General features: G+C 56.4%; 1 protein-coding gene across 1 annotated transcript; it reads left to right on the forward strand.

Moving 5' to 3' along the window:
• The first annotated feature begins 2752 nt into the window (after positions 1-2752).
• Positions 2753-15122, forward strand: WNT10A (Wnt family member 10A). Its single transcript, XM_031452192.2, has 4 exons — positions 2753-2983; positions 4023-4285; positions 11048-11427; positions 13827-15122. Exons 1-4 carry the CDS (start codon positions 2871-2873, stop codon positions 14322-14324), a joined length of 1254 nt encoding a protein of 417 aa, XP_031308052.1. The 5' UTR covers positions 2753-2870; the 3' UTR covers positions 14325-15122.
• Positions 15123-16381: the final 1259 nt, after the last annotated feature.

The raw sequence follows: 16381 nt of genomic DNA on the forward strand, positions 1-16381 counted from the left end.
AGGCAGCGACTGCGGGGGCTGGGGCTGGGCTGAGGGCCAGAGCCCAGGGCAGGGCCAGGGCGGGGCCTGGGGGCTGCTGATAGGGGCTTGCCCATGGCCTAGGTCCTATGGGGCTGGGCTTCATCTTCACACAAGCCAGGTCCATGTGCCCACATATGCCCTCACCTCCTTGTGCTGAGAAGAAGTACCCTGTTTAGGCACTCCTGGACCCTCGTGACATCAGGCCAGTACCATGCCTGAGTGCCAGTGAGGCTTCAGAATTATTTGCTTCCTGGAATTTTCAAAGAAAGGGTCTTCTCCCTTTCCCTTACACCTCTGTATTTCATGAACAGTGGAGGGTAGGGGAGCAAAGTCACCATCCCTCATCAGATAGAGGCCAAAGGGGAGAAAAAAAAAAAACAATAACAGACACTCAACCAGGTCAGTAGCATTTCCCAATTGTGGTCCTCAGGAAAATCAGTTGGAACATTGGTTAGAAATACAGACCTCTGGGCCTTGCCCCTGGAAAGGCTGATTCAGCTGCACAGGGCCCAGAATCAGCATTTCCCACAATGGCCTCCCCCAGGGGATACATATGATGCACCAAGTGTGGGAAATGCTAGTGTGAGCACTAGATAGGGAGTAAAGAGGTCTGCAACCTGGATTATGAACCCCTTTCCTTATCACAGGGGGCATATTCCTAATCCTTTCTGGGCCTTAGTTTCCCCAATGGCCAGTGGAAGCATGACTCCCAAGCCTGGCTTGTCCATGCTGATGCCCTCTCCTACCCTGGGCTCGTGCTCCTTCCTGTGTTGAGTCTGATCCTGCTCTGCCCCTCCCCATACCCTTTCCAAATTCTAATCCCAAACTATCCCTGTCTCTGCAGTGTGGTGGGGGAGAATGGGGAGGGCAGGGGGCGGTTAGGGTCAAACAAGGCTCTGGCTGACGCAGACTGCTTCCTGCCCCCGGCTGTTTTCCTGCTGTCCAGCCAGACTGCTCCCCCCACTGTCCCATCCCCACCCCCAGCAGCCTCAAGCCCTTAATTCCTGACAGCTGCGGTGGCTGCCGGCAGAGATGGGGGGAAGGAGGGGGGACCATGCCGTCAGCCTGCTGTTGCTCAGGCTGCCCCCACCACCTGACAGTCTGGGGACAGAGGACGCCCCACCCCTCTCCATCAATTCCCCAGGGATGGGCAATTCCAGGAATGGGCCCCTTTTGTCTCAGAGCCCAGAGGTTCTGGTAGTTTATCCTTAAGCCAGGAGGGGCTCTTTTCAGAGAGAGGGAGCAGGGAGGTTGGGAGGGAGATGTATGGGAGGCTTGTATCCATTTTACAGAGGAGGATGCCAAGGCCACAGTGAGAATAGGTTTCACTATCAGGGCCCAGGTTAGAACCAGAAACAGAAGTTGGAGCCTCTATCCCCAACTCTCTGGCTCCCAGGCCCTTACCTGGGTCCAGTACACTCATTCCATATTGAGGTGAGCCCAGTGTTCAGTTGGGGTGGGCCTGAGCCAGGAGGCTGGACTAGGGAGCTCTCAGACGATCAGATGCAGGTGGCAGGGCCAAGGTAAGACCTTGAGCATCTGCAGGCAGAGCCCAGGCAAGCAGTACTCAGTTCTGGGACTGCTCTTGGTTCCAGCTCTTCCACTAACTTGCTGTGTGACCTTGAGTAAGTCATAACCCTCTCTGAGCCTCAATATTTTCTTGTGAAATAAAAAGGGATGAAATAAGATGACCTCAAAGCACACTTTTAGGATTAAAATTCTCTCTAGTCCCTCCTCCTAGGATATGCCACCCCAGGGCACTCTACTACCAGACAAGCAATCACCAAAGTCCCAGTACTTTTACTTCATTGGCTCATTGACTAGATGAGGTGGGCCTCATTAACCTCATTTCACAGAGGCAGAGGGTGGCTCAGTGTCCAGGAGGCACCTGTTGAAGGTCACACAGCAAACAAGAGCAAGATCTAGAGGCTGCCAAACCCCTTTGCAGGACCCCACACCTGCCTCACAAGCCAAGCCTGGGAAGTCCCTCCTGAGGTTGGGGAGGAGATCAGAGGACCAGCCACTCCCCTCCAGCCCCTGCAGGTGTGTATACTGGTGGGGACGGTTCCCCAGCAGCTGCGGCTCAGACAGGCGCACACACTCCGCAGCAGCACACACCTTCGCGCACAAACCAGCGAGTCGGTTCACTGGCACCGCCCTGTGCCCGATCCGATCGCACAGACCCCAACACCTCTCCTTTCCCCCGCCCTCCGCACAGCAGCTCCCACCCCAAGTCCTGAGCGGACGGAGTGGCCTCGGGACGAGTACACGCCTTTACCACCCCCCTGTGACGTCATGCGGGGTAGAGCCCTAAGACACTGTGGGGGGGGAGGGGAGGTGAGGAAAGGGGAGGCGGCGGAGCTCCCCGAGCCAGGACAGTCACTCACTCTCTGGGCGGTGGGGCCGAGCATAGACAGCGCCGCCCACCCCCCACATCCCCCGGCCCGCCTTGCAAGCCCTCCGAAGCTCAGGCTCACCGCTCTGCGCTGGGGGGTTCCCCGGCACCCCAGCCTCTCATCCCTAGCCCGCAGAACGTCCGGGCCCCCCTTACCCTCTAGAGGCACCGGGAGTTGTCGCAGGGGGGCCTCGGGAAATTCCCCGGACCCCTGTGCCAGGAGGTGCCCGGTGCGCCCGCCCGCCGCCCCCCCCCCCCCCCGAGGGCGGTGCCCGGGGGCGCTGCCCCATGGAGCGGGGAGGCGGGCGCCGTCTGCTCCCGGAGCCGTGACCCGAGTCGGAGCTGTGTGTCGCAGCTGCCCCGACCCCCCGCGGATCATGCGCCGTCGCCCCTGGCTCGCCGGTCCCACCGGGCTGTGAGCCCCCCACTCCTGGCCCATCACGGCCCGCGCGCGATGGGCAGCACCCACCCTTGCCCCTGGCTGCGGCTCCGACCTCGGCCCCAGCCGCGGCCCGCGCTCTGCGCGCTGCTCTTCTTCCTACTGCTGCTGGCTGCCGCTGTGCCCAGGTGAGCCCTCACCTTATGCCCCGCCTCCTGGAGAGCTGGGACCCCCAGCCACAGGGGCCTTTGGCGCTCCGGCTGGGACAGGGGACCCTAGAAGGAGGGAGGCACAGTGTTGCAGGGAAGTGCTGGTGACCAATCAAAGAGTAATTTTATAGGACGGGGTTGAACTGGTGACAGAATAAGGGCAGTCCAGGAAGATAAGGCAGTGCTCAGGAGAGTGATGGCTACTAGAGCGGAGGTGTGTGTATTTGTAGGGGAGCAAGTACCAACTTGGAGTCCCTGCCACCCTGGGGGAATGCACCCCCAACCCAGGAGTAAGCTCAAACTGCCAGTGCTCCACCTTGGAGATCACCCCCAGGAAGAGGCAGGGGGTGGCGGCCAAAACTGGGTAGCCCAGGTGGGGTCAATGAAAGACTTGAAGCTAGAAGGGTGCTTTCTCAGTGTGTGTGTGTATTTGTGTGTATGTGTGTGTGTGATCGAATGAGTCCAGCAAGTTGTGTTGTAAACAGCAGTCTGCGTGTGCCCATGTGTGTGAATGTGAAGGCTCACGGATCAATGCATGTTAAGATAAACATGTGTGTGTACTTGTGAGTGTCTGTGTGTAACTATGTTTGATGAAGTGTGTATGTGTCTAAGTGTTCCTGGGTCTGTGTGTCCACTGCAATGTGTGCAGAAGTGTGTCTGCATGAATCTGACTGTCTGAAACATGCCGTTGGGAGTGGTCCCCTGGAGAATCCTGTGTATGAGAGCATCCACACCTTGGGATGTACTTATGAAATACCATGTGTGCAGGCATACCGGACGTGTGTGTATTTGCGCGTGTTAATCTGTATGTGTGCAGCTGAGTGGGTTATGTTGAAGGGGATGATAATGAGATGGCCAAGGAAAGGAGAATGCTTTAGGGATCTACTGAGTGGCCCAAACTTCAAAAGCAGGGTTTGGAACAGAGGGACAGTAGCCTTTGGGACAGAGTGTGTATAGTTAGATGGGACCCTCCTAGACCCCCAAAACACTCACCCACCCCCACCCCACATGCCTGCAGGTCTGCATCCAACGATATTCTGGGCCTCCGCCTCCCCCAGGAGCCCGTGCTCAACGCCAACACGGTGTGCCTGACGTTGCCGGGACTGAGCAAGCGGCAGATGGAGGTGTGTGTGCGCCACCCTGATGTGGCTGCCTCGGCCATCCAGGGCATCCAGATTGCCATCCACGAGTGCCAGCACCAGTTCCGGGACCAACGCTGGAACTGCTCTAGTCTCGAGACCCGAAACAAGATCCCCTATGAAAGTCCCATCTTCAGCAGAGGTAGCTGCCCCTCACCCTTGCCCTTCTGCCCACCCTGTTCAGCACCTCCACTCTGGAACCTATCCACCAGCCATCCCCTAACCCACTCACTCAAGCTGGCAACCTCACCATGTGTCCATCCACCAGCCCTGCTGCTCTCCTGCCTCCTTCTGCTCATGTTCATTGGGGGGGAGGGTGGGGCAGACAAATGGAGCAGATGTGGCTCTAGGCTGGGCTGTGTGGGCTGAGGGTGGCAGGTTTCATGCCTGAGAATTGAGCTCCTGGGTTATCCTGTCCCATCAGTGACACTGCCCAGACGCAGGAAATATCTGTATCTGTCACCTGCCTCAATTTACCCTCTACCTAGTAAACAGCATTTAGGATAGAGGGAGCCTGTGATAAAGTACCCAGAATCAACATGAAGAGGGGTCAGGGACTTTTGCCAAATGGTGTGGGTGAGGGATGCCTGGGCAGGTAAAAATGTCTGTGCTTCCACCGAAGCTCTTCCCAGCGGAGTGCACCACCAGTCTCTGTGTCATCTTTGCCACCCCCGATAACCCTCTCTGAATCAGAGGCACTGGGTGTGTAGCAGGCCTGAGGGCCCTGCCAATCCCTCTTCCCCTCACAGCCCAGAGAAACTGCAGCCCACTATCTGTCCTCCTTCCCTGGACTTCTGGGTGACCCAGGGCCTACCCTGACAATCCCTAGAGTGACTCAGGCTGGAGATGGCAGGAGGTTTTGTTGCTAATTTCTGCTCGCACCCACCTCCTGCCCTGGTATCTTAGACCTTGTGTCAGGTCTTTTGGGAAGGATAGGGTTCCTGCCTTCTGAATGGGCCTAGCTAGGTATCTCTCTCTTCTCAGCAGTTCTGGTGGGACAGTGTGGGGACCTGGCTCCTTGGGACTTGTACAATTCTCAGTTGACAGTAGAGGGGGAGGGCCTCTACCCTGTGGCCTTGGGGCCCAGAGGCTTCTGGGAGAGTAAGACTCTAATGCACCCCAACTTCATAAAGAACTCAGAGTCGGGGGCCTTTCCCTTTTCACCAGAACCCCTTCTTGCATCCCTGGGGCCCCCAAGTCAGGGGCCACCCCAGCCTCCCCGAGCCCAGCCACCGGCCGCCCGCCCCGCCCCCGCGCGCTCTCCCTCCTCCCTCCCCCTCGCGCCCGGGGCGCTGTTTCTCCCCGGCCGAGCCCAGCCCGACGCGTGTGGCGGCATGCAGCCGCGAACTAATCCCCGCGGGCCGCGGCAGACGGCTCCAGGCCCCAGCCGCGCGCCTCTCAAAGAGGGTGCCCCCGACCCTGCCCCGTGCTCCCGCCCCTCCCGCCCCGCTGCCCTCAAGCCCCTCCAGCCCGCTGCCCAAGGCGGTTGCCCGCGAACCCCGGCCGATCGGCCAGCCCAGCTCCGCGCCGGCGCCCCGCCCTGGCCGCCCCCGCCGCCAACGCACTCGCGGACGCGAAGTGACAGGCCCCTGCATCTCTCCTGCCCCTGCCGGGCCTGGCCGGCGCTCACTGCCGCCGCACGCCCGCTCCCACTCCGGGATTCTAGGTCACCCGCGCTCCCCGAAGCACAGTTCTCCCTGCAGCGATCCGGCCTCCGAGCTTGCTTCGGGTTCCGCTCACTGGGGGCTCTGGCAGGCGCTGAGGTTCTCACCCCTGCCGCTTCGAGTGAGGCGAGGCAAGCTCTTCATTCCTCTTTCCGGCCTCGGTGTCCTCTCTTCGCTTCTGGTCCTCCTCTCCCCTCTAGACTGAGAAACCCAGGAGTCCCGATTGCTTCCCGGGTGCGGCCTGTGCGGGTCGGTGGAGGACACGGGGGCTTTGGAACTTGGGGGCGAGTTTGGAGCCGCGGAACCCTGCGGGGTTGGCGCGGTGCCAGAGGCTCCTGGGTTCACCTGCAGTTTAATAAGCGGGAGGTGAGCTAGGGGGACTGGTGGGGGGAGAGGTGAGGTGTGGAGGGGGGAGACTTGCCGGGGCTAGCCGGGGCGGGGCGGCGCCCAGCGCGAGGAGGGGGGCGGGGCAGCGGCTCCTGAGCTCCCGCAGGGAGGCTGGGCTCCTTCCTTTGGCCTCGAACACCATCCTACCTCCGTGGCTACGGTTTCCTCCACCCCTCCCCCACTGTTACACCTCATTTCTACCTCTCCCTCCTCGGAGGGGACTCTGGGCTTCTGGGAAGAACTTGTCACTAACCCCCCCACCCCCGCAAAGGCCACCGTTGCCGTGCCTCCCTCACTCCACATCCAGGTTCACTCTCTGGCGGGGTCATTTCTTTGATCTATCTTGGCCCATCACCTCAAGGACTAGCTAAATTTGAATACCATGGGGCCGTCTTGGTGGTAACCAGCCCTTGGACTGGATTCTTCCCCTAGTCTCCCTTCTTTTCGAGCTATGGATTATCCATGATGGGGTCAGGTGACCTCAGTTTCCCTCAAGTGGAATATCAGGATGCTGACCCCTCTTCTGACCCAAGCTGCTAATGGGGTTCTCTTAAAGGTGCATTCTGCCATGTTTAAATTTCAGAGACTGCTGGGAGGAGGTGGTCCCTCAGGTCTTCCATACAAATGCTGTTACCTTCATCTAGTTGTCCCGACATGTCCCCTGAGATGGGTTGGGCTGAAGGGATGGAGTGCTAATGTAGGAGGGAGAGGAAAGGGTGCTTGGGCACCTGGAGTGGGTGCTCAGGAAGCAGGACATACAGTGAGGCTTTACTCAGCCAAGGAGAGGGATGAGAAGGTGCTGGAACCTGGGGGTTGGGGGACAGGCAGAAGGCCTCCAAGGGGCTAGAAAGAGTCCTTAAAAAGCTGTGAGAGGCCCCCAGTCCAGGCTGGCTGTTTTGTCCAGCCCAGGGACAGGTATGACCTAAGAGCCAAGGGCACTGGTGTCCCTGGCTTTCTGTTCTAAGGATCCAGATGGTTGGTGCCTGGGACGTTGGGGTGCTGGACAGAACATCAGCTCTTCATTGTGAAGAGTGAGAGGGGATGAGAAGCCAGGCAGAGGCTTGGTGGAGGGGAGTGAGTAGATCCTGGAGTGCTCATACAATTTAGGTACTGCCCTTCCTAAGGCCCAGATGCATTCAGATGATGGAAAGAGGGGGTGTGAGGCTCTGCAGTAAGTCAGGTTCCCAGCCCAGTGGAAGCCAGCAATTTGAGAGTCCAGCCTCTGTTGTCCAAGGCCATTCCCTTTTACATTCATCCTCAGAGAGTCTTGGTTTTATGCCTAGGCCTTGAGGCTTGGGGTACGTGGTGGCACTCAGATGGGGAGACAGAAGCACAGGCAATCATATCACAAGATCACTTAAGATCCTATTATTCTAATGGCACTCGAACATAGTAAGTACTTGTTGTGTGCCAAGAGCTGTTCTAAAGCACTTTATCTGTGCTTTAGGATCCTCAAACAATCCCCATGCAGTAGGGCCTATCATTTCATTTTACAAATGAAGGTAAGAGAGGTTGGGTAACTTGCCATTAGTCACACAGCTTATAAGTGAGCTATAGAACCAGAATTCAGATGCATGCCAGCTGTCTTTAAAGATTGCATTCAACCTCCTACCATACTGCCTCGCAAGCTATGAGGCCACCATGATTTCCTACCATGTGCCCAGAGGTGAGCTGGTGCAATGGAGTAGTCCAAGAAATGGAACTGACATGCACATATGCACACCTACACCCACACAACACACACACACACACCTACCCAAGTTTGTGCAAACATAGAGCTACATTCAGTGTCACCCCTAAGTGTTCCCACATGCACACAACCCTCTCTCTCTCAGCCCAGGCACATGAGCACGCACAGATTATTTGCATGGAGGGAATGGAGACCAGACCTCTCCCCTCTCGTCCCTCTTTGACTTGATTGGGCAGGGCACAAGCTTCTTTAACCCCTTCTGGTTCCCACTGGCTCCTGAATCCTCTCTCCTCCACATTTCCCTGCCCTCCAAACCTCCTCCCTCATCCCCTTCCTGGCCATTGGCTGCATCTTGTAGCAGCAGCTGACTCCACTTTAGATGCTGGCAGTCCCTGTCCCAGATCAAAGGAAGGGCGGCTAATTGTGAGTCTTAACGAGCCTCCCCCCCATGCTCCAGGCAGCCCAGCTGGCCATGGCCCCACCCCTCTCCCCCTCCAGCTGGCCAGATGGCACAGTGCCTGCGTCTGCCCTAGACAGTTGGGGCCAGGACCGAAACTGGGGCCCTGAATGGGAGCTGGGGGCAGACTCAATGGGCTGGACTTTTCTGAGGCCTCAGTGCTTGGAGCAGAGGGTGACCACACAAGCCCTGCCTGGTCATCCCTACACGTGGCTGTGACAGATGCCAGAGGCCATGGGATGGTATCTTTAGCTGCCTGAGACAGGTAGCGGTGTTCTCTGTAGGCTGTGGGTTATGTTTCTCCAGTTTCCTCCAGGCCTGCCCTAGAATGTAACAGGCTGGTAGATAGCAGTTGGCCCAGCACATCTCCCTGCACCAGCATCTTGCTCTTTCCTGGTGCCACGTGTAGACAGGACTATAGGACCGGGAACTGGGCCACCTGGGGGCCTTACACAACAGCAGGTCTTCCCCAGAGCCAAATGTCCTTCAGCAGAAAGTTGCCCAGGCCTGGGAGCTGGGAGAGCTGGGGCTGGGTCTAGCTCCATAACCCCTGTGACATTGGGTATCTTCCTTTTGCACAGTGTGTGTGTATGTGTGTGTGTTGAGAGGGGCGCTTTCTGAGGCCTGGGCTGCCTCTGGAGGTGTGAATATGGCCATTTGTCCTAGGAGCAGGCTGATGATTCCCCCAGCAATAAGGTCTCAGTGTTTCACAGATAAAAGGCAAGGGATAAATACTGGGTATGTGCCTCAGCTTGAGTCTGCCTTCCTTTCCCTTGGGCCCCCCTCCCAGAGCAGTGTCCACTCTTCTGCAGCTCCCACCAATTCCCACCTCCCCCTTTGAAGGCTCCTGCCCAATCCCTGCCCCTCCCTGTCTGCTCACAGCTGAGCTGCTTAGGGAAAATATTCTCAGGTGTCATGAACTGGAATGAAAAGCTAGAAAGGGACAGTCTGTTTTATGGGCCTCTGGTGGCCCACATTCTAGAGTGGGCCATGAGCTGCTGGGCTCTGTGCCTGATCAGGGAAACAAGAACAAGGAGCAATGGCCTGAAATTGCAGCAGTAGCAGGTAAGCAGCAGGAAGAACTTCTCAATAACAGTGTTTATGTAGTACTTACTAAGAGTAAGGTATTATCATAGGCATTTAAAATTCATTAACTCATTTGATTCTTGGAACAGCAATGAGACAGATAATAATAACCCTGTTTTACAGATGAGAAAACTGAGGCACAGAGAGGTCAAGTCACTTGGCCAAGGTCACATAGCTATTAACAGCTAGTAAGTGGAAGAGCCAAGATTGAAATCTAGGCAATCTGGCTCCAGAGTTCATACTCTACTACCCATTTCATCTTTTTTGTTTGTTTGTTTTTGGTCTGGGGTTGTTTTTTTTTTTTGTTTTGTTTTGTTTTGGCGGGAGGTGGGGTGGGGGAGGTGCTGAGCAGAGAGAGGAGAACAGAGCCCTGTGATGCAGAGGGAGGGAGTGGGACTGGATTAGGGTCTCTGTCCAGTCTTCGTTGGCTCTCTGGGGTCTGTGAAGCTTCCAGGTCCTCGCAGTCTTTGATGCCATGGTAGAAGGACCCAGAGTTTTTCTTCAGAATCTCTGGCCTTTTCCAAGCCATCAGCCTCCAGCTAGGTTCTGGTCTTCTCCCACAGGTGTCTAGGGCACAAGTGAATTCTCCTCCTTGTGTGGAAGCTGTTATTACTCCTGGTTTCTTCCACTGCCCCCAACTCTCTCGGGTTCAGAGGCTGGTCAGAGACCAGAACCTGACCCTAGCTGGTCCTTTCTCAGATGTAGAATAAAGAAGAAGCAGTTTGTAGTTCTGGGAGCCAGCCCAAGGCTGTGAACACCAAGGAGGAAAGCAGTGTGGACAAGTCCTGGGCTCCTGAGAGTAGCTCATCAGGGAGTCTTTGTGCCCTTTGAGCATCTCAGGAAGGCATCTACCTTAGCGAACTTTCCTTCTCAGTGTTCAGCACCACTATATGCTTAACTCGGTGCAGGCAGTGGGCTCACCTCCAGCATCCCTCAAATAACCTCTTCAGCAGACCTAGACCGGCCACAGGCCAGGTGGCTGGGAGGGGCCTTTTCTGAGCAGACTTCCTGGGATGCCCTGTGGACAGGGAAATGGGAAATTCTCCTGGCTCCTATCTCTGTCTGTTGAATCTGGCCATCAGACAGTGTTCTGTGGTGGGCCTACGGGGTGGCAGCAGTAGGAAATCTTGGGGCCTGGAGATTAAGGGGGATACCGTCTCTTCTTGCCCTCCTGCCCACTAACATCTCCTGGGGCCCAGAATGCCATCATTGGTAACTTATTTTTTTAGGTTATAATTTGCCTTCTTTCTGCAGGCTCATTTAAAAATTGCAAATATCACATGTGAGGTAATAGAAAAAATATAATGTTTACTAGATATTTTCTGTCCAACAGGAGAGATGGAGACACAAATTCTGAACTTGCTAAGGGTGATGTTAATGAAACAGGGAAAGGAGTTGAAAAAGGAGGGCTGTGAGGGAGACCTCCCCCATCCCATGCTGTGTGCAGAACTTCGGGTGTGATTTCTGCCACATCCGAAGTTCTGAGTCTGTGCTCTTTACAGGACTTTCTCCCAGCTCTAGGCCTGTTTTCCCTCAGAATGGCTAGAAGGTTGGGCAGGGAGGGCAGAGGGCTGAGAGGTCGAGGCCCCTCAAAGGCTGTTTCCTGCATCTCTTCCGCAGGTTTCCGAGAGAGTGCCTTCGCCTACGCCATCTCCGCAGCGGGTGTGGTGCATGCGGTATCCAATGCCTGCGCCCTAGGCAAACTGAGGGCTTGCGGCTGCGACGCGTCCCGGCGTGGGGACGAGGAGGCCTTCCGTCGAAAGTTGCACCGCCTGCAGCTGGAGGCGCTGCAACGCGGAAAGGGCCTGAGCCACGGAGTTCCGGAGCACCCAGCCCTGCCCCCTGCCAGCCCGGGCCTGCAGGACTCCTGGGAGTGGGGAGGCTGCAGCCCCGACGTGGGTTTTGGAGAGCGCTTCTCTAAAGACTTTCTGGACTCCCGGGAGCCTCACAGAGACATCCATGCACGTATGAGGCTCCACAACAACCGAGTGGGGAGGCAGGTGAGACCCCCCAACCCTTTGGGCCAGCTCCAGATTCCTCTGCCTAGGGCCTCTCCCCTCCCCTAGGCTTACATCTGCTCTGAGGACCACACCACTCCCCTAACTCAGCAATTTTCTCATTGCCCCTCCTAACTCAGTCATCAGAAACGCACTGGATACTTACTGTGTGCCAGGCACTGGACTAGACCTGGGGATATGGGAATGAAACAACCCCTGCCCTGGAATAGCTCCCCTTCTGCAGAACAGCCTGCTCCTCCCATTTCCTGCTGTGAGGGTGGGGTGAGCTCTGGGCTGTGGTCAGACCTCATGGTCTAGGCCTTGCTCTGCCACTCTATGAAATGAGAAGTTTGAACTGCATCATTCATAATGCTCCCCGCCCCCAGCTTTAATATTCTCTGATTCTGTAATATCCTATGCAGTGACCCCATCCACACCCTGCTCCTCTCCCAGCCTTTCGGTGCACAATGAGGGATTCCTGCAAAGGGAGATGCCTAGGGGCCACTGTGGTACTGTGTTATGCCTACCCTCGAATGTTCATACTACCTTAAAAGTCATTAATTAGAGAGAGAGAGAGAGAAAGGTAGGGAGGGAGACAGAAGAAGCTGGAGGAGGAGGAGAAGAGAAGGGAGGCAGGAAGGAAGGGAGAAGGAAAAAGAAAAGTAATAATAGCCTGCCTTTAATCTACTGAGTGCTTACTCTGTTAGGCATGTCTGGAGCACTTTACTACATATTAGCCTGTTTCATCCTTACACCTACCTGTGAGGGTTTTATTATTAGCCTCATATTCAGTTATGGAAAGCAAGGCACAGATAGAGTAAGAAGCTTGCCTAAGGTGAGACAACTAGTGAGAAAGTGGCAAGAGGCAGGGTTCATCCCCAGGCAGTTGAGCAATGAGCTCATGCTCTTTTGTTCTACAGTGTCATCTACACTAAGATGCCTCCTTAGCCCCCATGGTAGTTCAGCACCCTCTTTTCCTGGCTATTTGGCCCCTGTCACTTCTCTTAGCCCTGCTGGGCCTGCTCAGGCCTTCCCTCACCCTGCCTGGCACTCTCCATCTCACTCCCCTTTCTCTTGGCCTCTCAGCCCAGGCCACTTTACCTTCTTTATCCACAAAGACTCTGAGCTGATTCAGGTCTTCCATCACGACTTAGAGGTGAGGTAAACTGAGGCATACCCACCCTCAGGTCATGTCCAGCTCCCACTCAACCCTTCCTTGTCCATTCAGCTCTTTTCCCAAGCTTCGATACTATCCCAGCCCATGCCAACAGTGCCTCCTCCTCCTCATTAAACTGGTTAATTAATGGCTGCTGCCTGTGGGAAGCAGATGTTCTGGAGCTATTGGCCAAGGGAAGTATCGGGCTGGTTCCCAGGTGGTGCTGACACTACAGAATGCACATACAAGCTACAGAGCCCTTTAAGACTTAGAGGAACAGGGTTCTTCTTATGGCCCTCCTGCCCAGGTTTGAGGGCCCCAGATCATTGCTTTGTGACTTTGGAGTGGAGAAGCGGGGAAGGAGGATATGACCAATTTCCTCTGGGGTCTCTGGTGAGGATAATGTGATGGAGCTCTTTGGGAGGAGACTCAGAAGAGTAGGCTGAGAGCTTGGCAGGCAGTGGGTAGGTTGTGTTCCTGTGACAAGCTCCCTTGGAGGCCTGGGAACCTCTCTCCACTTTCATTGCCCTGGGGGTCTGGCTCTCTGGGTTCCCTTTGGTTCTGTATTCAGGTAGCGCCTTTGGCCTCTGTTGGTACTCACTGTTTCCTAGGAGGAATGGTGGCATTCAGCTTTGGGCAGAATAAGCCCCCACCAGTTTCATGGGGTGGGGGATCGGAAGGGGAATCTCCCCAGCCCATGGGCCTCTCCTTAGGCTCCCTGCAAAGTGCTGCAGGGCCCAGAGGAGGAAAGGGGGCTTTCTCAGTCTCCCCACAGCCACCGCTCACAGCCTGGAGCAAGGCCAGAAGCTTTGGGGCTGGGATGTAGTGGGGCCAGCACACCACTGCTCTTAGTCCCCACATGAGGGTTGGAAGGAGAGGGAATTTCCCTGAGGATCTGGGATCCCCCCTCAGGAAGCAAAAGCCTCCAGCTCCAACCCCCCACCCCCACCCGCAGCTGCTGGGAAAGGCTGCAGGAGAGGAGAGGAGCAGGAATGAGGGAAATCCCCCAGGGTCTGGCCAGGTGGGAGGTGGATGGGAGAGCAGCAGAAGAGCAGGCAGAGCTCTTCTGACTGCCTGGCTCGGGTGCTGCGCCTCCACCTACCCACTTCGGGTCTCAGCTTTTGCCTCTGTTCAATGGAAGTTGGTTTCCAAAGCCTCTGAGATTCTTGCAGGCCAGTGTCTGCGTGGGGAGGAGGGCAGTGGGGCTGGCCGCGGGCGTCACCCCTCACTGTGCCTCCCTCTGCAGGCAGTGATGGAGAACATGCGGCGGAAGTGCAAGTGCCACGGGACGTCAGGCAGCTGCCAGCTCAAGACGTGCTGGCAGGTGACGCCGGAGTTCCGCGCGGTGGGGGCGCTGCTGCGCAGCCGCTTCCACCGCGCCACGCTCATCCGGCCGCACAACCGCAACGGCGGCCAGCTGGAGCCCGGCCCCGCGGGGGCACCTTCGCCAGCCCCGGGTGTCCCAGGGCCACGGCGCCGCGCCAGCCCCACCGACCTGGTCTACTTCGAGAAGTCGCCCGACTTCTGCGAGCGCGAGCCGCGCCTGGACTCGGCGGGCACCGTGGGCCGCCTGTGCAACAAGAGCAGCGCGGGTCCCGACGGCTGCGGCAGCATGTGCTGTGGCCGCGGCCACAACATCCTACGCCAGACGCGCAGCGAGCGCTGTCACTGCCGCTTCCACTGGTGCTGCTTCGTGGTCTGCGAGGAGTGCCGCATCACTGAGTGGGTCAGCGTCTGCAAGTGAGCTGACAGCTACCCTCCCTGAGCCTGGTCCTCTGCAGCTTGCGATCTTGGCTGGGCTGCGTCGTCTTGGCTCCTGGGAGTGGAGGTTGGACTACATGATCTTATAGGAACCTCCCAAGGTCGTCAAGACTGTAATCACAGGACAGTTTGGGCCTGCCTGGACACCATCCCCCCGTACCCCTCCCCCCTTCACTTCTGTGGGCTCCAGGACCGATTTGCCTCCTGCTCCCTGTCCAAAGTTCAGACAGCCCAGTTGGGCTGGAGGTTGCCCCACACTCTAGGGCAGTGTAAGCCAGACAGGGCCTGAGCCTGCTTCCTTTCATCCCTTCACTCCTTCCCCTGGAGTGGGAAGGAATGAATGGAAGCTGGTGGGTGGGGGAGGAGGATGAAAAAGAAGAAAAGGACATAATTGAGCTGAAGTGATTCTATAGAGGACTCAGACTCCTTTCCCCACCAGACTCTGCCCCTCATCATTCATTTAACATATATTTATTTTGCACTCTTTGTGGCCTGGCACTCTGGGGGTTGGGTGGTGATGAGAAATGCTGGGGATACAGATGTGAATAGAGACACAGCACCTGCCCTCTTGGAGTTTACATTCTGCCTGAGGAAGATGGACAATAATCAAGTAAATACACAAACAAGGTCATTTCAGACAATGCTATGTGCTGTGAAGGAAATAAAGCAAGGTGCTGGATGTAGAGTGATTCTTCATGGGGAGTGGGGCCCCTTTAGGTAAAGCTACTGGTTGGGGAAGGCTTCTCGGAGTTGTGATATTCATGCTGAGACCTGCATGACGAGGAGGGCCATGCACAGACTGAGGGTTAGGGCTTTCCAGGCAGAGGCCATGTGAATACAAAAGTTCTGAGGTCAGAAAGATCTCCCCAGGAGGAACAGCAAAGAGGAGTGATTGGAGTGAAGAAATCAAGGGACAGATTAGGAAAGGAGCTGACTAGGGGGGATGAGGGCAAGTGTCACATGATATGTCCTTTCAGGCCAAGGTGAAAAGTTAAGATTTTATGTAAGAGGAATGGGAACCCTCAGAGGGTCTTAAGCAGGCAAGTAGCATGGTCTGATTCCCATGTGGATTGCCATCTGAGGAACTGAATGAAAGGGGACAAGGTGACAGCAGGGGGCCAGGGAGGAAACTACAGCCAACTTCCAAACCATAAATGAGGGGCCTGGCATAGATGGAGGCAGTGGGGATGTTGACAAGGGGCTAGATCAGGAATCCTGTATGCCAGAGCTCTAGCTGTCCACCTTATGCCTGAGCCTCTGCCACAAGCCAGGACCAGTGTCAGGCAGCAGCACCCGTCAGAGACAGGAGGCACTCTGAGAGGAGTAATCCTGGGCAAGACCCAGCTCAACCCAGCCAGCCCAGAGCCCCGGGGAGCAGGTGGGGCTAGGAGGTGCGGCTGGGAGGAGGGTGGCGGGGGAGAGTCAGGAGACTCACTGTCTGGATTCTGGTCTCTCTGAGTTCAGGCAGTGGAGGCCGAGTATGTAAGTAAGGTTGGGGGTGGGGGGACATCCTTCCTGGGCCTCTTGTGCCCCCAGGTTCTCAGCTCAGGGCTCCCCTTGACAGGTCAGCCAGCCTCCCCTTCATACCCCCATAAGAACACTGCTGAGCTGGCAGTTTGGGTCTGCTGGTGTACTCTCCTTGGCTCTCAGGTTTGATGTTTTTCTGGAACAGACCCTCAAGGAGGAGGGCAGCGGAGAGGAAGGTGGGGTCAGGATCTCAGGGAAAGAACATTTCACTGACTTCATCCAGGCCTCTTGCTGCTCACAGATGAGGATCCTGCTGCCTGCCTCAGTTTACCCCAGAATGGCACAACCTTCTCCATGAACTAGCCAAGGATGAAGTCTTGTTCCATCTCTCAGTTGCCAGCCTACACAAATCCCTACACATTCCTAGCCCTGACCCATGTCTCCCTACCCCTCGGTAGGGGTGAGAAGGAAAGGAGGCTCCCATGGTGATGCACCCCTGTAGGCCCACCACCGGGGAGATTTGCCCCCACTTGCTTGTCCTCAGCTCCCTCCCCTCCAGTTGTCTGCATCCCA

This window comes from Camelus dromedarius, chromosome 4 (assembly GCF_036321535.1).
Source record: "Camelus dromedarius isolate mCamDro1 chromosome 4, mCamDro1.pat, whole genome shotgun sequence".
In the NCBI taxonomy this organism is placed as follows: domain Eukaryota; kingdom Metazoa; phylum Chordata; class Mammalia; order Artiodactyla; family Camelidae; genus Camelus; species Camelus dromedarius.

Coding starts and splice junctions, on each gene's coding strand:
- WNT10A (XM_031452192.2), top strand. CDS start 2,871: ATGGGCAGCACCCACCCTTGCCCCTGGCTGCGGCTCCGACCTCGGCCC. Junction 4,286..11,047: donor AAGTCCCATCTTCAGCAGAG/GTAGCTGCCCCT, acceptor TCTCTTCCGCAG/GTTTCCGAGAGAGTGCCTTC. Junction 11,428..13,826: donor ACAACCGAGTGGGGAGGCAG/GTGAGACCCCCC, acceptor CTCCCTCTGCAG/GCAGTGATGGAGAACATGCG.